The sequence below is a fragment of the Gambusia affinis genome, linkage group LG08, assembly GCF_019740435.1.
Source record: "Gambusia affinis linkage group LG08, SWU_Gaff_1.0, whole genome shotgun sequence".
Lineage (NCBI taxonomy): Eukaryota > Metazoa > Chordata > Actinopteri > Cyprinodontiformes > Poeciliidae > Gambusia > Gambusia affinis.
In genome coordinates this window covers 16821533-16836396 of record NC_057875.1, presented here as the reverse complement: position 1 = coordinate 16836396, position 14864 = coordinate 16821533, and the positions used below count along the sequence as shown (strand labels likewise).

The following is a 14864-nucleotide window of genomic DNA, read 5'->3' as shown; positions in this document are numbered from 1 at the left end:
AGGTCACTATAAACCTCAAACGATAGAATATACTTAATATACAAAAGCACCAGACTGAAGACTTTATTCATCCAGTTTTTGATAGAAAGAGAAACAAATCATGGAAATGGATTTGAGGACGGGAAGGCGATAACAGGACAGAAATCCATGGATGGATGGATGGATGGATGGATGGATGGATCGTTCTCTTTGATATAAAAAGTTTTGATATAAAAAGTTTTCTTTTGAAACTTCTAACCGGATGTCCCTGATGTACTTCCGCCATCTTGATGTTGAAGTCCATGGCGCAGCGAGAGTGACGAGGAGTGTTTTTTTTGCTAATCTTTTGGATTTTGAAACGGTGGACATATTTCGGGGAGTCATGCAGAAATCTTGAAATGAGAGTGTGAAATGATATCACCTCCGGAAGTGTGGATATTCATCACTGCCTCATTGATGACTGCGTGCAGGACGCATCTGAGGAAAAGCTGCTGGATTCATAAACACTTCTTTAGGACTCACAGAAACCCCTGAGCATTGTTTTGTGGGTCACAGAACGCACATTTACCCCTTTGCATTTGGGCTGACAATGGCTGAAAAAGGTAACACGAATAAGGAACATCTCGGCGGATTGGTCAGGCTCAGAGAGGAACACCAAAAGGTAATTTGAAATGTTCAATCGAAGCCTTTTGCTTTTGGTATTAGCAGAGCCACTGTAGGTTCCTGACCACGCGGTTGGATCAGTCAGTGGTTTGTTTCAAATGTGCTCTGCAAAAAATAACTCCATGATTTGATTCCTCTTTCTTTCGCATCCGATTTCGAGAAGCTTCCTCCAGTTACGCGCACGTCTAAGTTTCATTTAAATATTGAAGGGAGACGTGTTCGGTTGACTTCGGCTCTTTTAACAAATACTTTGCTCCTGTAGTTTACACCTTAATGCATGTAGTTCTTACTGAACTTTGTAGACTTGCCAAAATTAGTATTTGGATCAATTTTCAATCAAAAAACAAATTAAAGGTGAAAGTTGGGGTAACGTCTCCGCCCCCCGCATGACGCTGAAGTTAGCTTTCGATTTAGCTCCTCAGTAAGGGGCAATTTCACCACATTTAACGTCTCTTGTTAGACCTGATTTGCTGTAGTTTAAATTATACACTTCTCAAACTTGTACTGGTTTATTTTCATGCTTGTATGTTCTGCAAAATTCAGACTGCAGTGGTTGAACGCTTTATTCAGTTTGTTCAAAGAGATGAGATTTGTTGGAAAGACTTGTTTGACCTTACATTGGGTCCATCTTAACAAAAGCATAGACAAATCAAACTTGGAACAGTTTTTTTTCTTCTTAGTTTTGTACACGGACATAATCCATAAAATTAAAAGTTATTTTAATTTTATGGATTATGTCTATAAAATGAATATAGACATAATCTATAGAAGTGCCATTGTTCTGCACTTCTAGATATCCCTGGTCCAACACATGTAAAGAAAATGACTGAACTACCCCCTCAGTATGCAGTAAAGTTTTCCAGAATCCTTCTAATGATTTGATTTCTGGACTCAAGTGTGTCAAAGCAGAGACACAGCTAAATGTTGCAGGACACCACCCCTCTTTGAGGACCCCTGGTTAATTCAGTTTGTGAAAACGGGCACAGGTTTTCTCTTTTTTTTGTCTGTAAGTCTACCATTAAATAACAAGGTCTGTCAACTACACCACCTGCCTTAGCCAAAATCAGAGCACAACAGGCAAAGTCTATAAAAACGTTGCTGAAGTTAGTGAAAACAGAATAAGATACTTTTTATCCTCCCTAACCACACCTTAGTTTTTTCTATTTTTTTTTCTGAATTAAAAAAGTTTTACAAATGTCATTGATGTAGTGTAATTATATCGAGGTTTGACGTGTCTATGTGAAACACTTTGGTCAATCACAGTTGAACAAAGTGGTTCACGTAGAAAAAGCATTTAGGTAGTCTCATTAAAAAAAATAAGAAAAAAAAATCAACACAGCCCCTTACTGTCTTTGCAAATTGAATAAGGATTGTACAATTTACAGTCAGTGTCTAGTAGAAAATGTTGTAACCTTTTTTTAAAATTGCAGGTTTCTGTAGTGTTTCAAAGGTAATCTGGATTCGTTAAATGTTTGAAGTAATTCTTTAATCAATAATCAAATAGAAAACCTTGACACGAATACCAACTTCAGCCTCACACACATGATATTCAGAAGGCAGAGACAGTCATGGGTTATACTTGAGGCACAATAAAAGCAAAGTCCTAACCAGTACTGTCTGCAGAAATTTTGCATTCAATGTGTCAGAAAAAAGATTTGAAGCTGTCCTGAACATTTAGATGACTTTTTACACAACTGAGTGTTTCCACTTGTCCTCTTTTGTTTGGTACATCTTCTGCTTCCTTGTACGTAAAAGGTCAATAACTGTGTTTAGCTTTTTGGTGTAACTAGCATTGTGGAAACACGGTTAAGTAAAACTAAAACCTTGTTTGGCTGTAGCTGAAAATATGTGCAAACACCGCATCAATTTCAGGATAATTTGACAACAAGGTAATATATAGAAGCGGCTTAGATGTTTGGTTTTTTTTGTCGATAACCAGTAATGTTAAAGAACCAGCTCTGATGTAACCCTAAGACACAAAGACCAGTGGCTCATTTGGAAGTCTTGCAATGTAAAAGTTGTCGGTTCAATTTCAGGTTCCTCCATAACTATTGGTCTATGAATCTAGTGTTTTGAGCAGTTGCTATTACTAGAAATGTGGTCTTAGAAGTGTTAAAAACTATATTGCCACATGTAGTGATTACTATGTTTTATAAAAGTCAAATATCAAAATATTTTCAGGAAATAATTTACTTTGTTCTTACCCAGCAATTTATTGTACTTTGCATGTGTAAAGTATACTTGTTTGACTGGGGCACCAATATTGGTTCTGGCATATATATTCAAAATCTGACCCTGGCGTTTATTGAAATACCCCAGTGAGACACGATGAGTCCTCTCAGACAATCAAGTCTTCAATGCCTGCATTGAACGGTGCCATTATTTCAGTCAACCAGAGGTGGTGTTGGTAAGCTAAAGCAGTTTGAGTTTGGGCTCCTTGCATTACCACTGCACTGGTAAATCAGGTTTATAACCATGTTAACTATTTAAGGCAAAACAAGCAGAATATGCCAATATTTTAAAATTTGACATAAAACACAGAAATCAGGATGGATGGATTCAAACAACTGAACTTATTTGTTTGTCCCAGAAAATGGGGCCACAATCTGAACATGTAAAATCATAATCTGAGATTACTGCTTTTCTGTCTGTGTTTACTCCTAGCTCTTGTAATGTATTTTGTTTCTATGGGCTTTTTTTTTTTTTTTTTTTTTACACTTTATTTTTTTGAAATTCTGCAATAGAAAACAATACTTTTTTACCTGACTGTGTGTTTGTGTGCAGGTGTTAGTGGAAAAAGAAATACCCCATCCTGTCTTTTAAAGATTTTTGCATTGCTAAAGATTGTGAACACACCCCTTGTGAACACAATAAAGGACACTGAAACATACTACAATTATTTATCCTAAAACAGGTGGTGAAAGACTGTGAAAGTCGGATTCAGCACTGGTAAGCATAACTTTTATAATTATCGTGTGAATCTTTTCTATTTTTCACTTTACTTTGGAAGAATACATTATTTATTGCAAGAAGTAATGTCATTTGAACTGGGTGCAACACATAACATTCATCCTTTAATCACTACTTCAATTTTTGTTTTCATTTTAATAACATACTAAATGGTACCAGAAATGTCCAGTGAATTTTACTTAGAAGCAGAGTTGGGTCCATTTATTTATTAAGTGTTGTTAAATAAAGCAGGTATATTAAAACAAAGGGAGACCCATGGCATATTCCTGAAAATAGAAAAGATAACCACAAGAAAATAAAGGAACTGCCTTTGTGTTAATGTTTTGGATCTACCATGATTTACAGACACTTTTCCACAGAAATTAGACTGCTCTGTTTATTTTTACCTTAACCCACGTGCTGATCTTTGCCATTATTTAAAAGATAATAAAGTACCTAACCTATGTAGGTTACCAAATCCTCATGTTGCTGCAGCTCACTGACCTGTCCTCAGAGGGGCAGTAGTGTTAAGTTTTAGTTCTACAGGAGATCGTCTAGCTTTACTTTGCTCGCAAGAACTTTTTGTCCAGTGCTATGTTTTTCCACTTTTCCATTAAATAAAGGAATAATTTTTAAAAAAAAAGGGAAGTCAGAGTTTTGAGATGTAAATTCATTGGCCACCTGAAACTTAATGCATTCAGGTATTTCAGCGACTTTGCCAAACAAATTGTAAGAAACAATTTTCCAAACAATTGTAACAAAAAAACAACAACCTCGCATTCTTTTTTTATTTTATTTTTTTAAATTTGATAATTCTTTAAGCCGGATTGCAAGCGTCTCTGTTCTGAGCGTTTCACTGGCGGAGCAGATTGATTTCTAAAAGTTTCACACAGCTGGCGCCTGCTGTTTGAAGCCGCTGCTTTATTTTATTCATTTTACCTCAACGCTGGACACAGGCTTAGGCTAGCTGTGTGGATATTTACATCAACCCAGTGTGGGTTAACCCAGTTATTTTTCTTTGGAGAACTCTATATCAAGGTAAGAATTTAAAACGAACCGCGTTAGCTCTGGCTGTGCAGCTCAATGTGAACCGCAGGAATAACTTGTAGTCGCGCGTCTGTTTGCAGCCATTTGCGCGTTGAGCGAGAATGATTTCTCAAATTATGCCAGATGTCTGGCATAGTTTCCAATATAAGTTCTGTATTACTCGCTGGAAAGTGTGTGAGGAATCTTATGTAGAAAGTAGCCCCCATGATGATGCTAGAGAGAGGAAAAAGCTTCAAATATGTGCAGTTATACAAGGATTTGAAGAAGTGCATTATATTTTTATTCATTTTCCCCTCCTGTCATATATGTTTATTGCATCTAGTTGTGCCCTTGCACTGTATAAACACACAGGCCTGATGGAGCTGTGGACTTGATTAAAGGATTTGAGATGCATCTTGTGTGCAAACAGTGGAGAACAGTGTAACTCTCTACTGGCAGATTAAACTGAATCACCACTGTGGGTGCACTTTGAAATTGTACAAGCTTTTGAAAAGTTCGGGTCTGGCCCAGTAAGTACATTTTCATTGACTCAAGCATACTTCCTTCAGTACACTTAGTAGTGAGGATAACAAATTGAGAGTGATTAGTTTTTTGGGGGCAGCAAGGCACAATTTTATGTGCCAAGTCGGCTCATATGGATGCTAAAATAGACAGCCAGGAGTTCAACTTATTTTTCTTAAGTTTTCCTTTGATAAACCTGCCTGTTTAAATACAAAACTGCGACAGATTTACTTAATGCTGATTAAAACTACTCGATGGCCTTTCACCTCTCCTATTAAATACCTACATGAATTTTTCTACATTAGTTATGTAACTTTGATTTAATAATGTGGTTTAAATTTTAGGCTCCCAAAATTTGCTATTTTACTAAATCGGCAAAAAAACGTTCTCCTTATCTGCTCAGTTGGAAACTAAAATACCGTATTTGAATGAAATGAGTACAAAGTACATCCTAAATGTAAGTTTTGTTTTTGTTGGGGGTTTTTTTTTTTGTTTTGTTTTGCCTAGAAAAATTTGTTTGTTCTCACTAATAAGAGAATCACCCTTTCTCTGAAAATGCTTTCTGTGATTAGCTAAATTTAATAAAAGCTGCACCCCAATCTGCTTTTGAGTAAAGGTCACTGGAGGTTTGTGGCTCTATTTACTATGAAAGTTAAATGAAAGCAAAAATATGGTTAATGGATTAACTCTTGACATATTAAGATTTTAAATTGTCTTAATTTTGCTAAGGCCTTGCTTAAATTTCCATCTGCATCAAAGGCCCAGTGCTGTTTGTCAAAGTTTCACTATTTTTAATAAATTTTTGCAGGCTGCACAAAATCATTCTATCCCCATGTTACCATCCTTATTCATACATCAATGCAACTTTCCATGACTTCATTATTTTTTATTAATTTGTATATGCTTGTTATTAATTGATTAATAACAAACATGCCGTTAAAGGATAAAGTTCATGAGTTTGTTTTCCTTTTCTACAATAGAAAGCATCTTAGGTTAGCTTTTTGGCATTCACTTTGATGTGGAGACTTTCGTAAATTTGAGGTCTCTCTAAGTACAAATAATTAAAAAGTAACAAAAAATTTGCAGCAATGAAATTACTCTTTGCACCAGGAAGTTCATAGTCTTACAATTTGGTGCAAACTCTTAAAGACCAAAGGTTCCTAACGTATTGCGAGGCTCATTTTTTACTTTTAAACAGTCTCAGTCAGTTTTCAAGGTTCAGCAAGCCGGTTCCTTCAACCTGGCTAGAAGGTATGTTCAAAAGCATATTTCAAAAAGTAGGAAATGGTGACATCTGGTGGTGACAAATAAGCTATAGTTTATTGGGGAAAACAAAGCAATGGATGATGGATGCTTCTTACATAAATATTTTATTTATGGGTTGGTTGAATGCATCTACAGGAAAAAGGTGTTGGCTGACTATGAAGCCCTTGATGATCGCCTTCGGACTCTCCCCGATCAGCTGTGTTATGACATCATGGTGAGTGCAGACTTTGTCTAAATGACACTTTCACACAAACTGACTCATTACCGAACTGCCATTACTGAAACTTGCGTCTTTTTTGCTCTACTTTCTCACCGAGTCTCTTCTACCTATTTTAATTTGGCCTACTTCTCCTTTTCTGCTGTTTCTCACCATCCTCTGTACCTTGAGCAGGTGCCATTTGGCCCTCTGGCCTTCATGCCCGGGCAACTCGTGCACACCAACGAGGTCACAGTGCTGCTGGGCGACAACTGGTTCGCCAAGTGCTCCACCAAGCAAGCTCAGAAAATTGTCGAGCACAGAATGAAACGTGAGTGTCGTTTCCTGTCCTCTGGGGATCTTTTTTTTTTCTTAATGTTCTCCGTTTCTAATCTAGTCGTTCAACGCCGCTGTTCATCCAGCAGAGGGCGACGGAATATCACATGTGAAGAAGTTGTCTGTTTTTAATTTCTTACAGCTTTAAATTTGTACTGGAGTTTGGAGCATAACGATGTCTCTTAGCAGTGTAATGTGTTGCTGTTTTGTAAATGACATTTGCGGGAGCAGATTGGTTGTTAAGCATTTGCAAGCTGCAAGGCATGTTGCAAACACTGTGTGCATTTTTGCATTTTTAATAGCTTATTGATTTTAAACGTTACACTATTTGGCTAAATCCAGCCCTGTCGGAGCATTTGTTTTTGTCATATAACAAAGATCACTGCTTTGTTTCTCTGTGCGAATTCTAAGTCTGAAAAATCTCATATCAAGTCAAATGGACCCAAGCAACGATCTCTGATGTGAACATTATTAGAATGTTTAGTGAAGCAGAAATGTGCTGCCACAGACCCCCTCCCCGCCCTGCTATTACAGAGCTAAGTGCTGTAATACAAACAGAGCTAGCTGAAATGTGTCAGACAGCGGCCGAGTTGTCAGGCCTTCTGTATTTGACCTTTCCTCACTTCCAGTTGATGCGCTGACTGGAGGGGCTCCCAATCGCCATGGAAACAAGGGCCCTCTGCTGCTATTAGTGAAAGGGCTTAATTGTTGTGAAGATTTAATGATCCGGAGTAGTATTCAGGGCAGAAGATATTATGAACTGTTTGTGTCATCATTTTTCTTCCCCCTCTTCCCCGACTTGTTTAGGATTTTAACTCTTCAGTCGCTGCTTGTCATTCAGCCCATCGTTTTATCTCTGTGCCATAGTTTTCTCGCCGCCAGTTTTGGCACATTTGCTTCTCTGGTTCCGCTCACGTTCACTGTGGCGCATCTGTTTTCTCCGCAGACGTGGGGAATCAGTTGGACGATGTGACCAAGACCATGAAAAACTTTGAAGCAAGAGTAGGGTTTGCGAAAGATCTGGAAAGCATGTCAGCTGTATGTTGTATTTCTGCACATATCAGACATTGTGTAAGACATAATCGAGGACAAAAGCATTGACTTTGACATTCTTGTGATTTAGAATACAGGGAACTATGTCGACATCAAAGAGGAGGCCGGAAACAATGACTCGCCCATCACTAAAGGTACCTTTTATCTGACCTCATTTCACTTAATCATGGCTTATGAGAAGGCAAAGAAAACCATTAGTCCGATGCCGAATTCCTTACCACAGTTAGTGTTTTTTTTTTCTAGAGCTAATGTGTGAACTGATTATTGCTTCACAGGAAAGCAAAGAATAGCTCACAAGCCAAATTCTAAGCCTAAGATGGATGTGGTGTTTGATCTGAAAGAGGAGGATGAGGAGGATGAAGGAGAGAGCAGAGACACAGGGAGCAGGAAAGGCATCATGACTGAGGAGGAGCTGTGGGCTAGATTGGATGAACTCGAGAGACTGGAGGAGCTGCAGGACGAACAGGACAGGTATAGCCGAACTACATTTAAGTTTTATTTTTTGAGACTTTAGGAAACAATTTAATATAAAAACTGATGAGACTGTAGAGTTAGAACAGTAATTGATAGAATCATTTTTTTTCTCCAAAGCTTCCATTTTCTACTTTTGAATGCTATGTTTTACTAAATATCAACACTGTCTTACAAGGATCTAATTTTAAAAGTTAAATAAAAAAAACTACATTTAATTGGATTAGTAACTTTGTAAAGCTCTTAAAATCTTTGTTTTGTAACAAAGAAAAAGAAACACATTAGACTCCTATTATTATCAAGTAAAATAGCAATTTTAATGCTTATAGTGTTCCAAGACCCCAATGTCCTTCCTATCATTTGTTTCTGAAGAATATCCATAGTAAACTGTCAGCTTTATCTGCTTTCAATCTTTTCAAGGTGGGAGTTTGGTTAAGTGGCAGACTGATGTTATCTTATGTCCTCTCTGTTTTAATATGACTGATCATTTTTTTTCAGCCAATCTTATCTGATGAAACTCACATGAAGCGTTGTTCTTGAGCTTCTCAAACTAAAGCCTTTGTGTTGAAGGCTGTAATTATTAGATGTAGCGATCTATTTGCCTGTTGTAATCCTTAAATATCTAAAACCATTGTATTTCTGACCACTAGTTATTGGTCCCACTGTTCTCCACTTTATTTTACAAATCTTGAAAGAGTGATGAGCATTTCCCCCCTCTAGATTGTCTGATAATGCGGACATGAATGGTGAAGACACGTCATCATCTTCATCAGAGGAGGAGAAGGAGGCAGATGCTGCACCTCCAGTAAACGGCTCGAGTTTGAAGCCAAGCTGGAGCTCTGTGCCTCACAGCATACAGCCACTCACAGACAGGAAAAAGGAAGACTACGAGGAGGAGGATGGCAGCTGTTTGCCAACCATTTTCTTCTCTCACACTGTCGAACCCAAGAAGGTCGGCTCATTTAAAAAAAAATTAAAATAATAATAATAATGAATGAGATCTTAAAAATATTCTTTGTTTTGGTTGTGTTCAACCTGTGTTTCTTTCATTTCAGGTGAGGATAAACACAGGTAAAAACACCACCTTGAAGTTCAGTGAAAGAAAAGAGCAAAAGGAGCATTCAAAAAGGAAAAAGAAGAACGGCCACAGTAACGGGCACTCCCATCACGAACTTCATAAAATCACCACACCAGCTGATATTTATAGGTACAAGCAAAGCAAACCTCTTTGCAGACTCTGACATAAACACAAAGGTATTCATACTCGTGCAACGTTTTAGTTTATGTCTGGTTACAGCCGCAAACTTCAACATGTTTCATTGGGGTTCCATGTGATAGAGCAACACAGAGCACATGGACAAGCTTTGACCTGAACCAGGCCTCAAGAGTTGGTGTCCTTCATGTTTTTGATGTTCTTCTGGTTTAACACCCCTGCATCAAGTTACATTACAAAGCCTCTGTAGTACTTGATGGCATGCTGAGAAATCTATCCAGCTTTCAGCTACATATTGAAAGCTTGTTGTATTGTTTTATAACCCAACTCTGGTTCAAACTTCTCAACTTTGTGCCTGACCTGACTGCTTCACTGCTTGGCTGTTTGTTCTGTAATGTTTTTTAATGAACCTCTGAGGCCTTCACAGAATTTCTGGATTTCAACTGAAATCAAATTACACACAAGTGGCTTTGAACAGGAATTGGTTCTTTTCAAAGAACCAGTTCTAGATTTTATTTGGGCGAGGCAGATTAAAGAGGATTGAACACAGATGCAAAACTTCCAATTTTCATGTCCTAAACAATTTTTTGTCACATAAAATTGCATTAAATTACAGAGAAGTTTGTGGTTGACAAAATGTGAATTAAAAAAAACAAAAACTAATGGTTGTTAATACTTCTGCAAGGCACCGCAAGCCCATTCCATGTGTGGAAGTGCAGCTGATGAATCATGACCGTTGCTTTTGGGTCAGGTTGTTTGTGGACGTGAAGAACGGTGAGCCGATCCCCAGGAAGTCCATCCTGAAGTCGCGCAGCCGGGAGAACAGCGTGTGCAGCGACACCAGTGAGAGCAGCGCCGCCGACTTTGAGGAGCGCAGGATGACCGGACGCAGCTTCAGCCACGATGAGATGACGCACAGCGACACCAGCGATGGCATCACCGAGGAGGACAGCCCAACCGCGATGCCTCTGCAAACTCCCAGCAGATTTGAAGTTAGTTTCGTCCTGGGTCTTTGTCAGCGTTTTACTTGTGCAGAGCTGGTGCAGAAACGCGGCACATTTGAGCTTCAGAACATTTGTTTAGAATGGAAACGGTGACCCGAATGTGTCCTGTTTAATTATCTAACAGTACAAACCCATTAATAAGAATTTTACATGAGTGAACGTGATGATGCCAGTGCCAGTTTGCTCTCTTTTAATTGATCTTTTTTTTTTTTCTTAGGCTTTTTCAGGTACAGTGGTAGAAAAGGACCCTATGCCTACAGCTGTGCCCCATCTGACCATCGTCCCACCTGCTTTACCAACCATACTGGAGAGGAAGCAGGAGGAGGTTGCACCTGACGTCCCCCCACCTGAGCAGGCGCCTAAAAGGGTATCAAAGTTCAAAGCTGCCAGGCTGCAGCAAAAATGACTTTTTTAGGTCTTTTTCTTCTCTTTTTAACAAAACTGAACAAACCACAAGCAACTGTCTCCCTTGTTCTGATCATCTTACATCCACCCGTTTCTACGATCAAAGGATTCCTGTCATAGCACTGTTAATAAATCTGTCTCGCTTCTGCTTTTCCTCAACCTGATACCTAGAACCATTTACATTTTCTCCTTCTTTTCCAACCCTTGCTGTTTGTAGGGAAGGTGACACTAGCTTTTGACACTTTGGATGAGTTACATTGTTTTCTTTTTGTCAAGCAATATCTGTTGCTACAGTGAAATTTCCACCTTCTTTTGACCTACCAGATGAATGTATGTATTCTTTTGTGACAAGCTTTATGTAAAAAAAAATATATATTGATGGGAACTAAAACAAAAATAAGTAATTTTACCCACATTTTTTTTTTACATTATGAAAAACATGCAGTTTCTCAGTAGTTATAAAACCTTACTGCTGATTGGCAGTTATTGTCCTGAATAAATATGTTAAATGTGATTCTGCAGCTGTTTTGACGTGCATTTACTTTTCTTCACCATTGGTGTTATAGTGCACCAAAGCCTTTAAAAGCAATATTACTTAACCAGTTTTCCTCACTTAAAGTGAAGACAATCCAAATACAACAGCAAAGTTTTGGAGCAGAAAAAGTCTTGGATGTTTGAAATTCGTTGACTGATATTTAATGTAATTAGAGCTGCTGTCCTGCAGCAAGAAGATCCTGGCTTTGAATCCTGGCGAAGTTTGCATATTCTCCGGTACATGTGTGTTTCTCTCTGGGTACCCTGGCTTCCCCCCACAATCCAAAAACACAATTATTAGAGCTTTAGGTCATTAGTTTTCCCTCGGGTATGGATGGTTGGGTAGACGATGAACAGGGATCTGTCCAGGCTCTCGTTCAGTGACCGCTGGAGAGAAGCACCTGCGACCACATGACCATGTACGGATCACCAATCAATCAATCAACTTTTACTTTTATAGCACATTTCAGCAGCAAGACATTTCAAAGTGCTTTACACCATAACAAACACAAAGTCATGCAACATGGAATCAACAATTAAAACATTACATGAAGTCAAGTGCCATCGTTAAATTCGCAATTGATCAAACACAACTCTGAACAGGTGGGTTTTAAGTTGAGATTTAAAGGGAAGTCAGTTTTTCAGCTGTTTTACAGCGGTTATAGACATGGATAGCGTAGAATCTAATGCAGATTTATTAATAGTTACTCTTGATTTTAACCATAAATCTTGGATGGCTACTGCGTTCCAAATACATTATTATTATTATTTTTTTTTTTTTACTGCATCAGCAGAATGTTGCACATTTTAGAGAAATCTAACCTTTTAAGGTTAGGTGGTACTTTGTTACTCCAGAGGAAATTATGAGCTAGTCTGTTGCTGGCATTCATACAAACCCACCCATAAGTACTGGAGTACATTAATTTAGTGAGAGAAAATGCTAAGTCTGTTTACAAAGCTTATCACATTTATTCACTCTCCTTATAGCTACTTTGGATAAGTTGAAGATACAACAAGTTCCTATAAGACAAATGCAACTTTTCTTTCATTAATTTTTACTTTTAATTAAATCCATTGCATAGGCATTTCGGATTGTTTTACCCTTGACTTCCTGTTTCCATTGAGCATAAATGTGACATGAGAAATGGACAAATTTCTTGCAGGAAAGACCAGAAAGGTGTAGAATTGTTGCGCTTTTGACAGAAAATAAACTCTAAAGTTGGAGTGAAAGTTGTCAGGCAATCAATGAAATACAAGGAGATGTCTGCCAAAAAAAAAAAAAAAAACTTCAAATGGGTCGTCATTATGCCTTTCACCAGGACAGTGATTGGAACCGTTAGTCCAAATCAACACAGAAATAGTCGCCCAGAACAGATCATCTCATGCATCTCATCCCCCAGAATGTTAAGGTAAGGGCAACACACCTGAGGTCTCACACAACAAGCTCATTTATGCTACTTTGCTTGATCTCTTTTTACATTTTGATATATTTTTACTTTAGTTTCCAGAAATGATAAAAAAAAAAGAAAAAATGTTTGTAAAGTTGTATGAATAGTTATGGTGGGTGAGTTTAATTCTTTGAAAAAACCAAAAGGTCTCCATTTTGTTACTTTGCATGAGCAATAGTAAGAAAGACTCATGTTTTCATGTTTTAGAGAAAAAAGCTGATCTCAAATAGATTTCAGAAGTGAATGCAAAATTATTGTTTTATATTTTTTATGACTATTACAAAAGACAAATTATTATTATTATTTTTAAACGTATTTGAAATTTTGCAGATTTACGGTTCACTCGGTAAAACAGGATTTACGGTGTAATCTGGACACTGTACTTTTAAACGTTAATAAAATATTGAATCTTGACAGCACAGAACTTTTACTGTAATATTCTGTCAAGAGAGGCCAAAAAATGTAGTTTTACAGTTTCAGATTTATGTCATGATAGCTTTAATATGATTCCCTGCTGGCCAGACATATTTTTTTATTTCTTTTTGACCCAGGAATGATGCAGATTGTATATGGCGGATTAATTCACTCAGACAAAGCAAAGCCTGCAGTCTGACTGTATTATTTCTTCAAAATAAGAGGCTGCCTTATTTTGAAGAAATAAGCCAGTCTGTGGATCATACAATTTTTGTGCCCAGTTTATGAGGCAGATTCTTGTTGCTTTTTGCCTATATATGTATTCCATTAGGTGTCATGTCTTGAGTCATTTGGTTGAGAGTGCAGCTTTTTTTGCAAGATAAAAATCACTTCGGATTGCTACAAGTCAGCATGAAAGCTCGTTAGATCTCCACTCTGGTGTTTCTTTATCTGCACCAAAGTAGTCTCAGCGAGTTTACTCTGATGTTTCCAAACAATTCTGCGATTGTGAAAGTTTCTTAATTACGTCACATAACTGATCAAATAAAAAGATGTTTGCTGATTGTTTTACAACCTTTTGAATGGATTTGCCTTTAAATTTGATTCACCCAAAGAGCTTTGTTCTTTCTCTTAGATGTTGTAATAAAGAAACTGTGAACCATCAAGCTTTTTCTGCACACCGAAACCATATATCATGACAATTGAGGTCATGATATATGGCCTCAATTGTCATGAATTACCCCCCACAAAGCTTTTCTTTTCTTTTTTTTTTGTTTATTCTGAAGTCATGAAAAGGAGTTGTCATTGTGTTTGATGTTAATGTAACACTTTATGTTATCATCTTTACCTGAGTTGAGTTTTAAAATGCCTTAGTTATCACGTAGCTTCAAGACGTTTTTCAAGATTACGCATCAACTTCCGACTCTTTTGACTTCTTCCACATTTCTAACTAATGTGCTGAAGTAGTTCATGAAGAATGGCATGTACAAATAAAGCCTGGACTTTATTGTTTATTGTATTCTTGTTTTATTCAAAGTGAGACACCTAGTTGTCATTTTTCTATAACTTTAAACATTAGCGGGCCAAATGATGTATACCAATGTCTCCCTTTAATTAAAGCTACGGATTAAGATTTAATGGGCTATCACTTCCTTTATAGTAACAAAAAAATACTGCAGTTCTGTGATAAGAAGCTTTTAAACAGGTCTTAAGGTGACTCCCCACCTCCTGCACCTTTCATTAGGATTATTTCTCCAATATGAAAATCCAGGTAGCATGAGGCAGATTAGGCAATGCTTAACATAGTAGCGTTGTGCTGGTAAGACACAGATCAATGGACTTATGTAGGTTAAGCTGCAAAGGTATATGCCAGAGTGCGGTGGAAC

The 14864-nt window shown here is 37.6% G+C and overlaps 1 protein-coding gene across 1 annotated transcript; it reads left to right on the top strand.

Moving 5' to 3' along the window:
- The first annotated feature begins 222 nt into the window (after positions 1–222).
- uri1 (URI1 prefoldin like chaperone) lies at positions 223–11597 on the top strand. Its single transcript, XM_044124506.1, has 11 exons — positions 223–640; positions 3557–3591; positions 6541–6619; positions 6797–6932; positions 7884–7975; positions 8061–8124; positions 8266–8461; positions 9182–9413; positions 9517–9668; positions 10426–10666; positions 10896–11597. The coding sequence occupies exons 1-11, from the start codon at positions 569–571 to the stop codon at positions 11082–11084; spliced, it is 1488 nt and encodes a 495-aa protein (XP_043980441.1). The 5' UTR covers positions 223–568; the 3' UTR covers positions 11085–11597.
- The last annotated feature ends 3267 nt before the right edge of the window (positions 11598–14864 follow it).